We start from the raw sequence: 23,159 nt of genomic DNA on the forward strand, positions 1-23,159 counted from the left end.
ACATACATAGCTTAATAAATATTTCTAATGAATCTGTTATACATACTACTACATACACAGCTTAATAAATATATCTAATGAATCTATGTTATACATACTACTACATACACAGCTTAATAAATATATCTAATGAATCTATGTTATACATACTACTACATACACAGCTTAATAAATATATCTAATGAATCTATGTTATACATACTACTACATACACAGCTTAATAAATATATCTAATGAATATATGTTATACATACTACTACATACACAGCTTAATAAATATATCTAATGAATCTGTTATACATACTACTACATACACAGCTTAATAAATATATCTAATGAATATGTTATACATACTACTACATACACAGCTTAATAAATATATCTAATGAATCTGTTATACATACTACTACATACACAGCTTAATAAATATATCTAATGAATATATGTTATACATACTACTACATACACAGCTTAATAAGTATATCTAATGATTCTATGTTATACATACTACTACATACACAGCTTAATAAATATATCTAATAAATATATGTTATACATACTTATACATAATACTACATACACAGCTTAATAAATATATCTAATGAATATGTTATACATACTACTACATACACAGCTTAATAAATATATCTAATGAATCTATGTTATACATACTACTACATACACAGCTTAATAAATATATCTAATGAATCTATTATACATACTACTACATACACAGCTTAATAAATATATCTAATGAATCTGTTATACATACTTATACATAATACTACATACACAGCTTAATAAATATATCTAATGAATCTGTTATACATACTACTACATACACAGCTTAATAAATATATCTAATGAATCTATGTTATACATACTACTACATACACAGCTTAATAAATATATCTAATGAATATATGTTATACATACTACTACATACACAGCTTAATAAATATATCTAATGAATCTATGTTATACATACTACTACATACACCGCTTAATAAGTATATCTAATGATTCTATGTTTATACATACTACTACATACACAGCTTAATAAATATATCTAATGAATATATGTTATACATACTTATACATAATACTACATACACAGCTTAATAAATATATCTAATGAATCTGTTATACATACTACTACATACACAGCTTAATAAATATATCTAATGAATCTGTTATACATACTACTACATACACAGCTTAATAAATATATCTAATGAATCTATGTTATACATACTACTACATACACAGCTTAATAAATATATCTAATGAATCTGTTATACATACTACTACATACACAGCTTAATAAATATATCTAATGAATATGTTATACATACTACTACATACACAGCTTAATAAATATATCTAATGAATATGTTATACATACTACTACATACACAGCTTAATAAATATATCTAATGAATCTATGTTATACATACTACTACATACACAGCTTAATAAATATATCTAATGAATCTGTTATACATACTACTACATACACAGCTTAATAAATATATCTAATGAATCTATGTTATACATACTACTACATACACAGCTTAATAAATATATCTAATGAATATATGTTATACATACTACTACATACACAGCTTAATAAATATATCTAATGAATATATGTTATACATACTTATACATAATACTACATACACAGCTTAATAAATATATCTAATGAATCTGTTATACATACTACTACATACACAGCTTAATAAATATATCTAATGAATCTATGTTATACATACTACTACATACACAGCTTAATAAATATATCTAATGAATATATGTTATACATACTACTACATACACAGCTTAATAGATATATCTAATGAATCTATGTTATACATACTACTACATACACAGCTTAATAAATATATCTAATGAATATGTTATACATACTTATACATACTACTACATACACAGCTTAATAAATATATCTAATGAATCTGTTATACATACTACTACATACACAGCTTAATAAATATATCTAATGAATATATGTTATACATACTACTACATACACAGCTTAATAAATATATCTAATGAATCTATGTTATACATACTACTACATACACAGCTTAATAAATATATCTAATTAATCTATGTTATACATACTACTACATACACAGCTTAATAAATATATCTAATGAATATGTTATACATACTACTACATACACAGCTTAATAAATATCTCTAATGAATCTGTTATACATACTACTACATACACAGCTTAATAAATATATCTAATGAATCTGTTATACATACTACTACATACACAGCTTAATAAATATATCTAATGATTCTATGTTATACATACTACTACATACACAGCTTAATAAATATATCTAATGAATATATGTTATACATACTTATACATAATACTACATACACAGCTTAATAAATATATCAAATGAATATGTTATACATACTACTACATACACAGCTTAATAAATATATCTAATGAATATATGTTATACATACTACTACATACACAGCTTAATAAATATATCTAATGAATCTGTTACATACTACTACATACACAGCTTAATAAATATATCTAATGAATCTATGTTATACATACTACTACATACACAGCTTAATAAATATATCTAATGAATCTGTTATACATACTACTACATACACAGCTTAATAAATATATCTAATGAATCTATGTTATACATACTACTACATACACAGCTTAATAAATATATCTAATGAATCTGTTATACATAGTACTACATACATAGCTTAATAAATATTTCTAATGAATCTGTTATACATACTACTACATACACAGCTTAATAAATATATCTAATGAATCTATGTTATACATACTACTACATACACAGCTTAATAAATATATCTAATGAATCTATGTTATACATACTACTACATACACAGCTTAATAAATATATCTAATGAATCTATGTTATACATACTACTACATACACAGCTTAATAAATATATCTAATGAATATATGTTATACATACTACTACATACACAGCTTAATAAATATATCTAATGAATCTGTTATACATACTACTACATACACAGCTTAATAAATATATCTAATGAATATGTTATACATACTACTACATACACAGCTTAATAAATATATCTAATGAATATATGTTATACATACTACTACATACACAGCTTAATAAATATATCTAATGAATCTATGTTATACATACTACTACATACACAGCTTAATAAATATATCTAATGAATCTGTTATACATACTACTACATACACAGCTTAATAAATATATCTAATGAATCTATGTTATACATACTACTACATACACAGCTTAATAAATATATCTAATGAATCTATGTTATACATACTACTACATACACAGCTTAATAAATATATCTAATGAATATGTTATACATACTTATACATACTACTACATACACAGCTTAATAAATATATCTAATGAATCTGTTATACATACTACTACATACATAGCTTAATAAATATATCTAATGAATTTATGTTATACATACTACTACATACACAGCTTAATAAATATATCTAATGAATCTATGTTATACATACTACTACATACACAGCTTAATAAATATATCTAATGAATCTATGTTATACATACTACTACATACACAGCTTAATAAATATATCTAATGAATCTATTATACATACTACTACATACACAGCTTAATAAATATATCTAATGAATCTATGTTATACATACTACTACATACACAGCTTAATAAATATATCTAATGAATATATGTTATACATACTACAACATACACAGCTTAATAAATATATCTAATGAATCTGTTATACATACTACTACATACACAGCTTAATAAATATATCTAATGAATCTATGTTATACATACTACTACATACACAGCTTAATAAATATATCTAATGAATCTGTTATACATACTACTACATACACAGCTTAATAAATATATCTAATGAATCTGTTATACATACTACTACATACACAGCTTAATAAATATATCTAATGAATCTATGTTATAGATACTACTACATACACAGCTTAATAAATATATCTAATGAATCTATGTTATACATACTACTAAATACACAGCTTAATAAATATATCTAATGAATATGTTATACATACTACTACATACACAGCTTAATAAATATATCTAATGAATCTATGTTATACATACTACTACATACACAGCTTAATAAATATATCTAATGAATCTGTTATACATACTACTACATACACAGCTTAATAAATATATCTAATGAATCTATGTTATACATACTACTACATACACAGCTTAATAAATATATCTAATGAATCTATGTTATACATACTACTACATACACAACTTAATAAATATATCTAATGAATATGTTATACATACTACTACATACACAGCTTAATAAATATATCAATGAATCTGTTATACATACTACTACATACACAGCTTAATAAATATATCTAATGAATCTGTTTTACATACTACTACATACACAGCTTAATAATTATATCAATGAATATGTTATACATACTACTACATACACAGCTTAATAAATATATCTAATGAATATGTTATACATACTACATCATACACAGCTTAATAAATATATCTAATGAATCTGTTATACATACTACTACATACACAGCTTAATAAATATATCTAATGAATCTGTTATACATACTACTACATACACAGCTTAATACATATATCTAATGAATCTGTTATACATACTACTACATACACAGCTTAATAAATATATCTAATGAATATATGTTATACATACTACTACATACACAGCTTAATAAATATATCTAATGAATCTGTTATACACACTACTACATACACAGCTTAATAAGTATATCTAATGAATTTGTTATACATACTACTACATACACAGCTTAATAAATATATCTAATGAATCTATGTTATACATACTACTACATACACAGCTTAATAAATATATCTAATGAATCTATGTTATACATACTACTACATACACAGCTTAATAAATATATCTAATGAATATGTTATACATACTACTACATACACAGCTTAATAAATATATCTAATGAATCTGTTATACATACTACTACATACACAGCTTAATAAATATATCTAATGAATATATGTTATACATACTACTACATACACAGCTTAATAAATATATCTAATGAATCTATGTTATACATACTACTACATACACAGCTTAATAAATATATCTAATGAATATATGTTATACATACTACTACATACACAGCTTAATAAATATATCTAATGAATCTGTTATATATACTACTACATACACAGATTAATAAATATATCTAATGAATCTATGTTATACATACTACTACATACACAGCTTAATAAATATATCTAATGAATATGTTATACATACTACTATATACACAGCTTAATAAGTATATCTAATGATTTTATGTTTATACATACTACTACATACACAGCTTAATAAATATATCTAATGAATATATGTTATACATACTTATACATAATACTACATACACAGCTTAATAAATATATCTAATGAATCTGTTATACATACTACTACATACACAGCTTAATAAATATATCTAATGAATCTGTTATACATACTACTACATACACAGCTTAATAAATATATCTAATGAATCTATGTTATACATACTACTACATACACAGCTTAATAAATATATCTAATGAATATATGTTATACATACTACTACATACACAGCTTAATAAGTATATCTAATGATTCTATGTTATACATACTACTACATACACAGCTTAATAAATATATCAAATGAATATATGTTATACATACTTATACATAATACTACATACACAGCTTAATAAATATATCTAATGAATATGTTATACATACTACTACATACACAGCTTAATAAATATATCTAATGAATATATGTTATACATACTACTACATACACAGCTTAATAAATATATCTAATGAATCTGTTATACATACTACTACATACACAGCTTAATAAATATATCTAATGAATCTGTTATACATACTACTACATACACAGCTTAATAAATATATCTAATGAATATGTTATACATACTTATACATACTACTACATACACAGCTTAATAAATATATCTAATGAATCTGTTATACATACTACTACATACACAGCTTAATAAATATATCTAATGAATCTATGTTATACATACTACTACATACACAGCTTAATAAATATATCTAATGAATCTATGTTATACATACTACTACATACACAGCTTAATAAATATATCTAATGAATCTGTTATACATACTACTACATACACAGCTTAATAAATATATCTAATGAATCTATGTTATACATACTACTACATACACAGCTTAATAAATATATCTAATGAATCTGTTATACATAATACTACATACACAGCTTAATAAATATATCTAATGAATCTATGTTATACATACTACTACATACACAGCTTAATAAATATATCTAATGAATCTGTTATACATAGTACTACATACACAGCTTAATAAATATTTCTAATGAATCTGTTATACATACTACTACATACACAGCTTAATAAATATATCTAATGAATCTATGTTATACATACTACTACATACACAGCTTAATAAATATATCTAATGAATCTATGTTATACATACTACTACATACACAGCTTAATAAATATATCTAATGAATATGTTATACATACTACTACATACACAGCTTAATAAATATATCTAATGAATCTGTTATACATACTACTACATACACAGCTTAATAAATATATCTAATGAATCTGTTATACATACTACTACATACACAGCTTAATAAATATATCTAATGAATATATGTTATACATACTACTACATACACAGCTTAATAAATATATCTAATGAATATATGTTATACATACTACTACATACACAGCTTAATAAATATATCTAATGAATATGTTATACATACTACTACATACAAAGCTTAATAAATATATCTAATGAATATATGTTATACATACTACTACATACACAGCTTAATAAATATATCTAATGAATCTATGTTATACATACTACTACATACACAGCTTAATAAATATATCTAATGAATCTGTTATACATACTACTACATACACAGCTTAATAAATATATCTAATGAATCTATGTTATACATACTACTACATACACAGCTTAATAAATATATCTAATGAATCTGTTATACACACTACTACATACACAGCTTAATAAATATATCTAATGAATATATGTTATACATACTACTACATACACAGCTTAATAAATATATCTAATGAATCTATGTTATACATACTACTACATACACAGCTTAATAAATATATCTAATGAATATATGTTATACATACTACTACATACACAGCTTGATAAGTATATCTAATGAATCTATGTTATACATACTACTACATACACAGCTTAATAAATATATCTAATGAATCTGTTATACATACTACTACATACACAGCTTAATAAATATATCTAATGAATCTGTTATACATACTACTACATACACAGCTTAATAAATATATCTAATGAATCTGTTATACATACTACTACATACACAGCTTGATAAATATATCTAATGAATCTGTTATACATACTACTACATACACAGCTTGATAAGTATATCTAATGAATCTGTTATACATACTACATCATACACAGCTTGATAAGTATATCTAATGAATCTATGTTATACATACTACTACATACACAGCTTAATAAATATATCTAATGAATCTGTTATACATACTACTACATACACAGCTTAATAAATATATCTAATGAATCTGTTATACATACTACTACATGCACAGCTTAATAAATATCTGCCTCTAACTGGTCACAGTAAAGGCGACCAGGAATATACGTCTAAAAGAGTTTTCAAGAAATCTATCCCTGAATTGCCCTTGATTTGCAAACTCTTGATACTTATTGCTGATATATGCTGCGTGAAATGTCCCTTTAATAAGTCTTGTTAATCTTCTCCCTGAACCTTTTATGTGTCTGCAGGTGCCAATACCTGATGATCTGATTATAAGTACCGGAAGTACATATGGTATCGCTACTGCTCGTGTATGTATACTTACTGACTCACACCACTATCTTACCTCTTACTGATATATATACTTACTGACTCACACTGCTATCTCACTTCTTACTGATATATATACTTACTGACTCACACCGCTATCTCACCACTTACTGATATATATATATATACTTACTGACTCACAGCGCTATCTCACCACTTACTGATATATATATATACTTACTGACTCACACCGCTATCTCACCTCTTACTGATATATATACTTACTGACTCACACCGCTATCTCACTTCTTACTGATATATATACTTACTGACTTACACTGCTATCTCACCTCTTACTGATATATATTCTTACTGATTCACACCACTATCTCACCTCTTACTGATATATATTCTTACTGACTCACACCGCTATCTCACCACTTACTGATATATATATATATACTTACTGACTCACAGCGCTATCTCACCACTTACTGATATATATATACTTACTGACTCACACCGCTATCTCACCTCTTACTGATATATATACTTACTGACTCACACCGCTATCTCACCTCTTACTGATATATATTCTTACTGATTCACACCACTATCTCACCTCTTACTGATATATATACTTACTGACTCACACCGCTATCTCACTTCTTACTGATATATATACTTACTGACTCACACCGCTATCTCACCACTTACTGATATATATATATACTTACTGACTCACAGCGCTATGTCACCACTTACTGATATATATATACTTACTGACTCACACCGCTATCTCACCTCTTACTGATATATATACTTACTGACTCACACCACTATCTCACCTCTTACTGATATATATATATATATATATATATATATACTAGTCCTAAAGCCGGTTTACACGGGCCATTTTTGCAGTACAGTGGTCCCACCCCTTGCGTTCTCTCCTACCCACTCTCTTTTGCTTTCTCTCTCTCCCCCATCTCTTTTGCGCTCTCTCTTCCCCTCTCTTTTGAGCTCTCTCTCTCCCCCTCTCTTTTGTGCTCTCTCTTCCCCCCCCCTCTTTTGCACTCTCTCTCTATCTCCCCTCTTTCTTTCTCTCTCTCCCCTCTCCCTCTCTCCATCTCCCCTCTCTCTCTCTCCCCCATCTCTCTCTCTCCCCTCTCTCTCCCCTCTCTCTCTTTCTCCCCTCCCTCTCTCTCTCTCCCCCCCTCTCTCTCTCCCCTCTCTCTCTCCCCTCTCTCTCTCTCTCTCTCTTTCTCCCCTCTCTCTCTTTCTCTCTCCCCTCTATCTCTCTTTCTCTCTCCCCTCTCTATCCCCTCTATCTCCCCTCTCTCCCCCCCTCTCTCTCTTTCCCCTCTCTCTCTCTATCCCCTCTCTCAACCTCTCTCTCTCCCCACCTCTCTCTCTCCCCCCTCTATCTCTCTCCTCTCTCTATCTCCCCCCTCTGTCTCTCTCTCTCTCCCCTCTCTCTCTCTCTCTCCCTTTTCTCTCTCTATCTCCCCACTCTCTTTCTCTCTCCCCTCTCTCTCTCCACATCTCCCCTCTTTCTCTCTCCCCTCTCTCTCTCTCTCTCTCTCTCTCTCTCTCTCTCTCCCCTTTCTCTCTCCCCTCTCTCTCTCTCTCCCCTCCCTCCTCTCTCTCCCCTCTCTCTCCTCTCTCTCCCCTCTCTCTCCTCTCTCTCTCCTCTCTCTCTCCCCTCTCTTTCTCTCCTCTCTCTCCCCTCTCTCTCTCCTCTCTCTCCCCTCTCTCTCTCTCTCCTCTCTCTCCCCTCTCTATCTCCCCCCTCTGTCTCTCTCTCCCCTCTCTCTCTCTCCCCTCTCTCTCTCTCTCCCCTCTCTCTCTCTCCCCCCTCTCTCCCCCCTCTCTCTCTCTCTATCTCCCCCCTATCTCTTTCTCTCTCCCCTCTCTCTCTCCCCTCTTTCTCTCTCCTCTCTCCCCACATCTCCCCTCTCTCTCTCCCCTCTCTCTCTCTATCTCTCCCCTTTGTCTCTCTCTCCCCTCTCTCTCTCCCCTCTTTCTCTCTCCTCTCTCCCCACATCTCCCCTCTCTCTCTCCCCTCTCTCTCTCTATCCCCTCTCTCTCTCCCCTCTCTCTCTCCCCCTCTCTCTCTCTCTCTCCCCCCCCCCTCTCTCGCAGTTATTATTTTTTTTTTTAACATAAGTACTGAGCTTTCAATTCATGTGTGAGGTATAGCGGAATTTTTTTAACATAAGTACTGAGCTTTCAATTCATGTGTGAGGTATAGCGGAGCGTTGCGCTCTTTTATTAACTTTTTAAAGCCTCGCGCCTTAGCCCGACCCGTTCCTTGTGACAGCCAGACGCTTGTAACTGATCCTCACGCGACTAGTCGCTCCACTGTAAAGGTCCAGGGTCTGGAGTCAGCTGTCTCGCGCTGCTGTTTAAATTGCGGAGGTGCGCGTGCGAGGTCTATTCTCCAGGGTCTGGAGTCAGCTGTCTCGCGCTGCTGCTTAAATTACGGAGGTGAGCGTGCGAGGAGGTCAATCTAAGGCCAAGTGTGTTTGTCCTACTGCGCATGACAGCTTCAGACAAACACACTTGGCCTTTTATAATATAGGATATATATATATATATATATATATATATATATATATATATACAGTAGATATACACTTACTGACTCAAACCGCTATCTCACCTCTTACTAATATATTACCTACTAACTCACACCGCTATATCACCTCTTACTGATATATATATATACACTTACTTACTCACACCCCTATCTCACCTCTTACTGATGTAATATATACTTACTAACACCGCTATCTCACCTCTTACTGATATACTGTATATACACTTACTGACTCACACCCCTATCTCACCTCTTACTGATGTAATATATACTTACTAACACCGCTATCTCACCTCTTACTGATATACTGTATATATACTTACTGACTCACACCGCTATCTCACCTCTTACTGATATATATATATATATTACTGATCTTACTAATCTATATACTTACTTACTCACACCGCTATCTCACCTCTTACTGTATTTTGTTGCATAAAAGACACGGATTTCAGCACTCTTTTAGGAATAAAGGCTCCTCAATCATAAATTAAAAGTCAACAATAAATGTATTCGAATACAGCGACACCTCACTCCGTGGGTTCTCCACAAGTCTCACAAAAGATTTAAAGTCTAAAAAAGTTGGCACAACAAATGTATTTCCAAGTTTACACATATGTTTACAAGTTACACATAATAGTAAACACAAAATATACAGAAAAAAACTGACAGGTCAGGGTGAGCACAAGGCGCCATTTAATACCATAAGATAACATAGGACAGTCACCTAACCAACTACACCCTGCTGCACACAGTCCCCCAAATGAAAAGTAAGGAGGAATAATCTGGGCAGGTGTTGTAATGGGATCTAAGTTGTTAGGAAGCATCTCCTATATTACCAAGTATCATACTTCAAAACAGATCACAACATATTCATGTGTTAGAAGGCTTAGTAGAGCATAAAATAGGCATAGATGTTCAAGCATGATTATATAGAGAAAATAAGAAAGTTAACCGACCAACTACACCCTACTGCACACAGAACCCACTTCCAACTTGTGCGGAGGTAAAAACTGGGCAGGTATTATAGATGGGATCTAAGTTGTTAGTTAAACAATCCTACCTATATATATACACACAATATGATAGTATGCATCCCAATAATACATGCAAGAATGAGTTAGCAAGCTCATAGCAAACATACAGTATAATCGTCAGTCACATTCATAAATATGACTTAGCATTAATGTGCAGTTACAGAAGCCATAAGAAAGTCAACTGAGCATGCAGGGTTAATCCGTGGTTAGTGAGTAACAAAATACCAGTTCCATGTATTAGCATCATAGGTAATCACAAACCCTCGATAGGGATACTTTTGCCAGTCCCTATGTGGATTTGGTATCCACTGCAAATTTTTAACCAATCCACTTGCTCTTGGAAAAGGGTGTATACTACACCTTACTGTTGGTTGCTCAAATAAATAATGGCTTGCATCTCTAGGAATGAAACTTTCTTTCACCATATCCGTGCTCAAAGGAAGACCGCTCCATAACACGCCAAGGTTCGTAGTGGTACTCTGTAGTCAGGTGCTCACATCACATGGACCAGTTAGCCAATTCCGACACGCGTTTCACCCCCTCGTCTGGTAGTGAGACGGGGCTTCCTCAGGGCATATAAAATGAGAACATAGGCATCCCTTTTTATCTTAATACAATATTAAGCCCCTCCTGGTGGGGGAAAGTAACTTTACCATCTATATTTGTCACTTAGTAGCAAACCTGTCAAAATTAATCGTATTTGACAGATTACAATCGTAAAGATTTCGAAAAATATTTGCTATCATCACGCAAACAAGAAGTTACATACTAATGCCAACAAAAGAAAATTTGCTATAGAATATATAAAGTAATCAGATAGAGAACTTTACGTTTAAAGGAAGCAAGCCATATCAAGCTTGTCATTCAAGCCATTTGGGAGTTGAGTACCCAAAGTGAATATCCATCTACACTCCTTTCTTAGGAGAGTTTTATCATTATCACCCTCTCTACCATTTGTTATTCCTCTGTTTATGCCAATAAATTTTAGAGAGTCAGGATTACATGCATGAAAATTTTCCAAATGTTTTGCGACATTGCTCTTTTGATTCTTATTTTTGATATCATCATGATGTTCTGTGATTCTGCCTTTTATTGCTCTTTTGGTTTTCCCTATGTAGAAACAAGGGCATGCGCATGAGAGTAAGTATATTACTCCTTCAGTATTATAATTGACAAAATGTTTTAATTTAAAAACTTTCCCAGTGTTTGTTTTGAACTCTTTGGTTTTAACCATGTATTTACAGGCCACACATTTTCCACATGGGTGGTTACGTGTTGTTCTATGGCTTGTAAGACATTCTTTTCCTTTGGATTTGGAAACATATTGACTTCTGACTAGTTTGTCCCGTAGATTGGGGGCTCTTCTTGCAGTAATACTGGAGTATTCCCCCACTTCACAGGCCACACTTTCGTCACTAAGCAATATGTGCCAATTTTTTGCAAGTACTTCTTTTAGGCAATTCCAGTGACAGTTGAAGTCAGTGATTAGCCTAATTTTAGAGGTTTGATCCTTCATTTTAGGGAAGAGCAGGCTATCTCTATTCATTCGACTTGCTTCATATTTAGCCCCTCTAACAATTCTTTTGGGGTAACCCCTATCTATAAAATGTTCCTCCATTTCTGCTGCATGCTTCTGGTACTTTTCTTTTGAAGAACAGTTCCTACGTAGTCTGAGAAACTGTCCTTTGGGAATCCCTTTCTTTAAATGACATGGGTGGTGACTTGAAGCTAAGAGGAGGCTATTGGTAGCAGTCTCTTTGCAATCATTTTCTGTCACCAAAGTACCTCTTTCTACCCTCACTTTAATGTCCAAAAAGTTGCCAAGATTTTCAGTAAGACTGCCAATTCCGGCTATAATTGGCCGGCTAATTATAGCCAGAATTGGCAGTCTTACTGAAAATCTTGGCAACTATATTGACTCTTTCCTTAGACCTTTTTGCAACACAATGCCTTCTTTTGTACATGATACAGCCAATTTCCTGCGCAAAATTGATGGTTTGACTGTTCCCCAAGGGGCCCTTCTTGTATCTCTTGATGTGGAAGATTATACTCGTCCATTCCGCATGGAATCGGCATTAAAGCATGTGAACATTTCCTCATGATTTGACGGATTGCTTTTCAAATACAAACCGATTTTGTCATCAAATGTTTTACTTTTGTCTTAACAAATAACATCTTTATGTTTGATAGCAAAATATACAAACAATTGTGTGGGACGGCCATGGGTGCGACCTGTGCCCCCACATACGCCTGCCTCCACCTAGGCTCATGGGAAATAAATGAAGTATATCAAAATCCTCTATTTGGGAAATACATCCACATGTGGTTACGATATGTGGACGATATATTTTTGATATGGGAAGGGTCAGAAGAGAGCCTAAAAGACTTTGTTGCTGTCCTTAACACTAATTTGAATAATATTACTGTTACTTTACAGGACAGTGAACAAGAAATCTTGGACATTAAAGTGAGGGTAGAAAGAGGTACTTTGGTGACAGAAAATGATTGCAAAGAGACTGCTACCAATAGCCTCCTCTTAGCTTCAAGTCACCACCCATGTCATTTAAAGAAAGGGATTCCCAAAGGACAGTTTCTCAGACTACGTAGGAACTGTTCTTCAAAAGAAAAGTACCAGAAGCATGCAGCAGAAATGGAGGAACGTTTTATAGATAGGGGTTACCCCAAAAGAATTGTTAGAGGGGCTAAATATGAAGCAAGTCGCATGAATAAACATAGCCTATGGGTATGTCCCTTTAATTGCAACTACAACTAGTTGCAAAGCTGGTATATATGGCTTTGCAATACGTCCTCTAATAGAGATGCCTCGCAGTGAAAAGAGTTGAAGCCCTAAACCAATTTTTTAAGAAATTATTAGAATGGGGGACTAAAGTTTAAATGGGTATGTCCCTTTAATTGACTTATATATGGTAAAAATATATGAGCTATATTAAATTACAGAACAAAAAGGAAAGAAGGTAGCACTCTTGTAGCAGGAAACACCTTTTATTGGAGCAACGTTTCGAGGCTACTTGCCTCTTTCTCAAGCTTACATATCCTAAATTGTGAACAAGACTTTATTCACAAGGCAATTAGTGAAGGGCCAATCCCCAGGCTCACAAGGAAGCCAAATGGATTTGGTTATTAGATACTATGTCACCAAAGGGGCTTAACAGAGAATTTGACCTTATGCCATTAATTTGAACTGTTTGTTCTAGTTTAATATTGCATATCTGGTCCTATTGTGCTTTTCCTCCATTCTGTGTAGCTATATTGTTTTTAATTGTATATAGTTGTTGGACCTATCTTCCAGACAGTCTCTAATGGGTTAATAATTGATGATTTTTGACACTAAGTTGCTGTGTGATGTCATTTTGTTGCACACGCCCCTTGTGAGCCTGGGGATTGGCCCTTCACTAATTGCCTTGTGAATAAAGTCTTGTTCACAATTTAGGATATGTAAGCTTGAGAAAGAGGCAAGTAGCCTCGAAACGTTACTCCAATAAAAGGTGTTTCCTGCTACAAGAGTGCTACCTTCTTTCCTTTTTGTTCTATCTATTTCATTAGACCTTGGAGGGGGGTCTTTGAAGGTTTGAGCACCTACTCCCTGCGAACCTTGCAGTGTTATATTTGGATGGGGATGACCCTGGACCCTTGTTTCACACATAAGGTAAACAGTTTGTTCCCTTCACTAACACATATTCTGCTTTCACTGTATAACTTAGGAAGCCTCATTTAATAAAAATAGCAGCACATATATACAGATAAATATAGGTTAACATAGCTAAAATAGACATGTGTTAAAACACATCATGGTGTGAAGTAATTTACGGCTAGATTACGAGTTTTGCGGTATGAGTAAAAAAGGCTCATAACGCTGATTTTTCACTACCGCTACTATTACGAGTCTTGTAGGTACAGCTGTCCCGCACACTTTTTTGGCCGTACCGCAAATTAACTTACGCAATTTTCGTAAAGTCTTTTTTCAATGTGACTTCCCTTGCTCCGGTATTAAGCTTTTTTTGTTAGGCCAAAAAGTGAGCGGTACAGCCTCTCCCGCAAGATTTGTAACGCATTCTAAAGTCAGTAGTTATGAGTTTTACACTACAGAGCTGTAGCATAAAACTCATAACTAAAGTGTTAAAAAGTACACTAACACCCATAAACTACCTATTAACCCCTAAACCGAGGCCCTCCCGTATCGCAAACACTAAAATAAAATTATTAACCCCTAATCTGCCGCTCCGGACATCGCCGACCACTAGAATAAACATATTAACCCCTAAACCGCCGCACTCCCACATCGCAAAACTAGTTAAATATTATTAACCCCTAATCGGCCTTCCCTAACATCGCCACAACCTACCTACATTTATTAACCCCTAATCTGCCGCCCCCAACACTATACTAAATTTATTAACCCCTAAACCTAAGTCTAACCCTAACACCCCCTAACTTTAATATAATTAAATCTAAATAAAACCTATCATTACCTAAATAATTCCTATTTAAAACTAAATACTTACCTATAAAATAAACCCTAAGCTAGTTACAATATAACTAATAGTTACATTGTATCTAGCTTAGGTTTTATTTTTATTTTACAGCTAAGTTTGTATTTATTTTAACTAGGTAGAATAGTTACTAAATAGTTATTTACTATTTACTAACTACCTAGCTAAAATAAATACAACTTTACCTGTAAAATAAAACCTAACTTGTCTTACACTAACACCTAACCTTACACTACAATTAAATAAATTACCAAAATTAAATACAATTACCTAAATGAAATACAAATACCTAAATTACAAAAAAAAAAACACTAAATTACACAAAATAAAAAAACAAATTACAAGATATTTAAACTAATTACATCTAATCTAATAGCCCTATCAAAATAAAAAACCCTAGCCTAAACTAAACTACCAATAGCCCTTAAAAGGGCCTTTTGCGGGGCATTGCCCCAAAGAAATCAGCTCATTTACCTGTAAAAAAAAAATACAAACAACCCCTCAACAGTAAAACCCACCACCCACACAACCAACCCCCCAAATAAAACCCTAACTAAAAAAACCTAAGCTCCCCATTGCCCTGAAAAGGGCATTTGGATGGGCATTGCCCTTAAAAGGGCATTTAGCTCTGTTGCTGCCCAAACCCTAATCTAAAGCTAAAACCCTTAAAAAAACCTAACACTAACCGCCGAAGATCCACTTACAGTTTTGAATACCGGACATACATCGTCAACGAAGCTGGGAGAAGTCCTCAACGAAGCGGCAAGAAGTCCTCAATGAAGCCGGGAGAAGTCTTCATCCAAGCTGGGAGAAGTGGTCCTCCAGACGGGCAGAAGTCTTCATCCAGACGGCATCTTCTATCTTCATCCATCCGGCGCAGAGCGGGTCCATCTTCAAGACATCCAGCACGGAGCATCTTCTTCTTACGACGAATCCCGACGAATGAAGGTTCCTTTAAGTGACTTCATCCAAGAAATGTATTTAATTGTAGTGTAAGGTTAGGTGTTAGTGTAAGTCAGACAGGTTAGGTTTTATTTTACAGTAGGTATTTTACAATGTAGGTAGGTTGCAGTGATGTTAGGGGCGGCAGATTAGAGGTTAATAATATTTAACTAATGTTTGTGATGCGGGAGTGCGGCGGTTTAGGGGTTAATATGTTTATTATAGTGGCGGCGATGTCCCGAGAGGCAGATTAGGGGTTAATAAGTATAATGTAGGTGTCGGCAATGTCGGGGACGGCAGATTAGGGGTTAATAAATGTAAGATTAGGGGTGTTTAGACTCAGGGTTCATGTTAGGGTGTTAGGTATAAACATAAATACATAAAAAAAAATCCCCATAGGAATCAATGGGGGCTGCGTTACAGAGCTTTACGCTGCTTTATTGCAGGTGTTAGACTTTTTTCAGCCAGCTCTCCCCATTGATGCCTATGGGGAAATCGTGCACAAGCACGTACAACCAGCTCACCGCTGACTTAAGCAGTGGTTAATAATAGTACTATCTCACCTCTTACTGATGTTATGTGAATTTACTGACTCACACCGCTATTTCACCTCTTACTGATGTTATGTATATTTACTGACTTCCACTGTTATCTCACCTCTTACTGATGTCATGTATACTTACTGACTCACACCGCTATCTCACCTCTTACTGATGTAAGTATACTTACTGACTCACACCGCTATCTCACCTCTTACTGATGTAGTGTATACTTACTGACTCACACCGCTACCTCACCTATTACTGATGTTATGTATACTTACTGACTCACACCGCTATCTCACATCTTACTAATGTAATATATACTTACTGACTCACACCGCTATCTCACCTCTTACTGATTTTATTTATGTTTATTGACTCACATCATTATGTTACCTCTTACTGATGTAGCATATACTTACTGACTCACATCACTATCTCACCTCTTACTGATGTAATATATACTTACTGACTCACACCGCTATTTCACCTCTTACTGATGTTATATATGCTTACTGATGTAATATATACTTACTGACTCACACCGCTATCTCACCTCTTACTGATATATATACTTAAGGACTCACACCGCTATCTCACCTCTTACTTATGTTTTGTTTATTTACTGACTCACACCTCTATCTCACTTCTTACTTATGTTTTGTATGTTGCTTTAAGAAAATTCTCCTTCAGTATTTCATTACAACATATAAACAGATTTTAATCAGGTTTTTGAGAAGTTTCTCATTTAACTGCCGTGACCACTTTGATAAATCTTTACAGTTTTGTGTATGTTCAGTTCACATAATATAGACTTTATAACTGTGCAGACTGTGCCACTTGTGCGGTTGTGTTTGCTGTCTGTCATGCACATACCCCTACAGTGAACAATGTGCACAAGACTTGAGAGCAACACTGCTGCCACATAGTGCACAAGCCACATGCACACAGCTGCATTCATTACTTTTGGGAATTCAGAACCTGGCCACCAGGAGGAGGCAAAGACACCCCAGCCAAAGGCTTAAATACCTCCCCCACTCCCCTCATCCCCCAGTCATTCTTTGCCTTTCGCCACAGAGAAGTGTCAGAAGATTGAAGTTAGTCTCTTATGGAAGGTAGTACTCTTCGAAATGGGACTGGAGTTTTAAGTAATCCTGTCAGCCTCTCAGTGAGAGCATGGGTGAAAGTTAGAGTGCAGAGATACAGGGAGTGTCGTCTTTGCGAAACCATCCCGACTCATGTTAACAGCTCCTTGGCAATCAGCGTTGACGAGTTTCGCTGCCTGCCTTTATTCACTCAAGTCCATGTCAGAAGCGATGCTACTATCTGTCACACTTGAAGGGTCGTGTTCCTGTTCCACGGCGTAGATTCCGGTAAGATCGTTTCATTTTATTTCGATATGAATGTGAATGTAATGTTAATGAAAGAAGTCAGGGTCCCAGTGGGACTCCTTTATCTTATGGAATCAAGGGTTAATATCTCCTGTGGGGGGTTATTGAACATGGGGGGACTTTAATCATGTTTTTTATATGATTCTGTCTGCTAATGTGTAGTGATGCTTGGGCTTATGGCTATTCAGAACATAACAGCCTTATCATCAGACTGCGCGGTCCTTTTGGACTGGCGTGCCTTTTTTGCTGAATACACGGTGCACCGCGTGACTGGGTGCTGTTGGTATATACCAGGTTACAAAATTATTATTTATTATTATCTTAGCAGTTGCCAACCAATAAAATGGATATACATAACAATTAAAAATGATTTATTCCTTAGTTGTAGATTAGTTATCTCTATAGACACCTTGAAATATATATATATGTAGAAACTAGATTATGAATCAATTATTCACGCTTATTACAATACCACAAACGGTTCTATATAATTCCAATAAAACCACTAGAAATTGTGTATTGTTAATGCAACAGCCAATTTATATGCCAATTAATCTGAGCTGAAATAACCTCTTATTTAGCCACAATAAAACAAATTTTAAAATATATGTAGCAATAACTGTAACTTATGATGTTAAAATACAAAAATTATTTCTAAACATTAATATTTAAATACCAGTATACTTTACCAAATAGCCAGTATGAGAATTCAGCTTCTGAGGTTTCTTGTAGGTCATATAAGAAAGTTTTATCCACTATTAGCAAGAGTAAAGACTTCAAAATTGTTATCTTTCTATTCTAAGAAAGTGTCCCAAAATTGCAGAGAGGTACTTAGCACAAATCTGTGTGTTTCTCTCTCAGTCAAAAGTTATCCTGCTTGTTTGAGTCTGTCCTTTGTCTCTAGTGTGTGGGTGTTTTATCAAAGATATAACCCCTCCTTCTGCTATTTAATAATTCTACAAGATTTGGATAGGCCCTTACCGAAGCTTGTCTCTCATTGGCCCTCGGAGCTGAACATCTCATAGGTTATTTGGGAAATGTCTCCCTGAACAGCCAAATACCTTTTGTTTGCAATACCATTTTTTAACTATTGGTTGCAGCAGACGACCGGAAATGCAGTCTCACCATCAATACTGCTAACAGTAAATACCGATTCTTATATATATTTTTATCAAATGCCTATTTTTATACACTTAAAGGGGCATATGTATCAAGCTCCAAATGGAGCTTGATGCCCCGTGTTTCTGGCGAGCCTGCAGGCTCACCAGAAACAGCAGTTATGAAGCATCGGTCACAAAGACCGCTGCTCCATAACCTGTCCGCCTGCTCTGAGCAGGCGGACAGACATCGCCGGAAATCAACCCGATCGAGTACGATCGGGTTGATTGACACCCCCTGCTGGTGGCCTATTGGCCGCGAGTCTGCAGGGGGTGGCGTTGCACCAGCAGCTCTTGTGAGCTGCTGGTGCAATGCTGAATACGGCGAGCGTATTGCTCGCCGTATTCTGCAAAGTATGTCGGACCTGATCCGCACTGTCGAATCAGGTCCGACAGACCTTGATAACTTGGGGCCATAATCTCCTAGTTTTAATAACAATATGTTCCATACATGGCCCATTTAATACCATTTAGCCTGAGTATTTTCATACTAAACATGATATACTACTTATAATATTTTAGAAGATGCATATTGTCATCTTTCCCAGTTATTATAAATATTGTATACTTGTGGACATCATTTAAATATTTAGTGTCTGGACTTATGTTAATGACCAATATTCATAGGACATCTTGTTGGTTTATTACATGTCTGAAAAATAAAGAAACAGCTGTTGTTATTTTGAAATAGTCAAACATTTATAAATATCAATGCAGTTATTTATTTGTAACTCATTATATCCAACACACTATGTAACATGTGATGTATCTCATATATCATTATATATATTACACATTAAATATTTGAAAACTATATAGATAATTTGTTTAAATTTTAAATCCTCCAAATTCTTATGCTCTCAAAGAAAATATGTGTTTCTGCTATTAAGATCTAACTGCCACAAAGTCTGGGATTTCTGTGTATTCAACTAAGCATAGGGTAATTAACTCTTGCATATACTTGTGCTTCAAAGGATTAGCTCTAGACCGAGCGACTGTTTTTTTCTGCATGGGGTCATCATCTATCTGGACTTTTATTAGGGCAATTATTTAAGTCATAGATTTTTATCTGAGCCAAGGTATTGAACACAGACTCTTTGTAGATTGGGACAAATGTTTGCAATGCGCCCTTGACAAACAAAGAAGGGGGGTTGTGTTACAAACAGCTTCACAAATAAATTAATTATTTGGTTATATATATATATATATATATATATCACTTAATAACACTCACAGATATCCTGACATAAATCCCCCTTTCAGTTTTAAATATATGTAAGACACATGTATTTGAATTGGCTTAAAGTCAGTGGTACTTGGTGAGTGTACTGACAGAATGCATCATAGACAATGTTACTATGAAGAGATTACTTTATTTATGAGTCCTTATGCTCATTAGCTATGCATCTTTATACTACAATATTTCTTTAGTGCATTTGGGGATATAGCACTTCATTCTCCCTCTATGACTTGTAGTTGGGATTTAGGATGGCACGCTCGCAACTGGTTAATATGGACCCATTTATCCATAAAAGTATCATTGTTTGGTATCCTTATTTTATAGGTAACTGGAGATATTTTGTCAGTAATGACAAAAGGACCCTTCCATGACAGAAGAATCTTCTTTTCCTTAACCTGATCTCTTCTAAAGTTATAAAGATAAACTTTATCATTAATTTCATATTCCCTTTTGGAAGTTTTGAGATCATAATAGGACTTTAGTGGCAGTTGCGACCTTCTCTATGTTCCTTTGAGCAAATGCAAAGGCATATTGTAGGTGCTTCCTTAGGTTCTCCACATATTGATGTGTATTGGCAGCATTTATCAAGTTCTGGTCTGATGTACAGTACTGTAGATGCTGAAATAGAACCATTCTACTACCAGTCATCAATTCAAAAGGTGACATCTTAGTAGCACTACTAGGAGTTGCTCTTAATGCCATCCCCGTCTTTACCTGTTTCACTCACAAACTTTTTGAGGATTTTTACAATGGACTGGCTGTAACGCTCTACACCACCACTTGAGGCCTCTATATATGCAATATGGAGCTTTCTTTTAACCCCCAGTATTTTCCACATTTTGGTCATCACTCCGCTAGTGAAGTGGGTCCCCTGATCGAATTCAATTCGCTGGGGTAAACCAAATCTGGAAAACACGTGGTTGATGAGCAACGCTGTGCATGTTTCAGCACTATTGTTAGGTGCACTAATGTACTACCCATTTGGTAAATAGGCAAGTCACTGTTAACATGTATGTGTTACCTTTTTATGACCTAGTTACTGGACCAATAAAGTCAATTTGGATATCTGACCATGGCATTACCATTCCCCATTTTCTGCAATGGCGCTCTATGCGTTGGTGCAGTGGGTTGAAATGTGGACATATTAAACACCCTTGACAGTAGGTTTGAACATCTTTCAACATGTGTGGCCAAAAGGCATAGTCACACAATATTTCATACGTTAATTTGGCACCACGATGGCCAGATGTGGGAGCATCATGGGTATGTTGAAGCATGAGACCTCTGAACTTCGTAAGTACCACCCATTGGTGGATGCCTGTTTTGGAGGTTCTAATTAACAAACCATACTGTAACTTGAATTGTGATTTGGATTTAATTAAAGGGACAGTATACTGTAAAATAGTTTTTCCCTTAATGTGTTTACAATTGCTTTTTTTACCAATTGCAGAGTAAAAAATTTATGAAAATTAGCTTTTTAAGGTTTATTTGTGTATATTAAAGCTCTGATTTTGTGTTTTTAAGCCACAACCTAATAAAATGGGTTGATCTTGTAGGTATAATCCGATCTCATTACTGTATCACATTGTGCACATATACCTGCTTCTTTATCTTATATCTGTCCTTAAAACAATCACCAGTACTTTGAGAGA

The 23,159-nt window shown here is 33.8% G+C and overlaps 1 protein-coding gene across 1 annotated transcript in view; it reads left to right on the forward strand.

The window, feature by feature from the left end:
- C5 (complement C5) overlaps window positions 1-23,159 on the forward strand; it is a gene marked incomplete in the record, with an annotated part of 397,040 nt that overhangs the window by 286,168 nt on the left and 87,713 nt on the right. The window contains 1 exon segment of the mRNA XM_053695931.1: window positions 8,061-8,123. Coding sequence (XP_053551906.1) covers window positions 8,061-8,123 — 63 coding nt within the window.

This window comes from Bombina bombina, chromosome 12 (assembly GCF_027579735.1).
Source record: "Bombina bombina isolate aBomBom1 chromosome 12, aBomBom1.pri, whole genome shotgun sequence".
In the NCBI taxonomy this organism is placed as follows: Eukaryota; Metazoa; Chordata; class Amphibia; order Anura; family Bombinatoridae; genus Bombina; species Bombina bombina.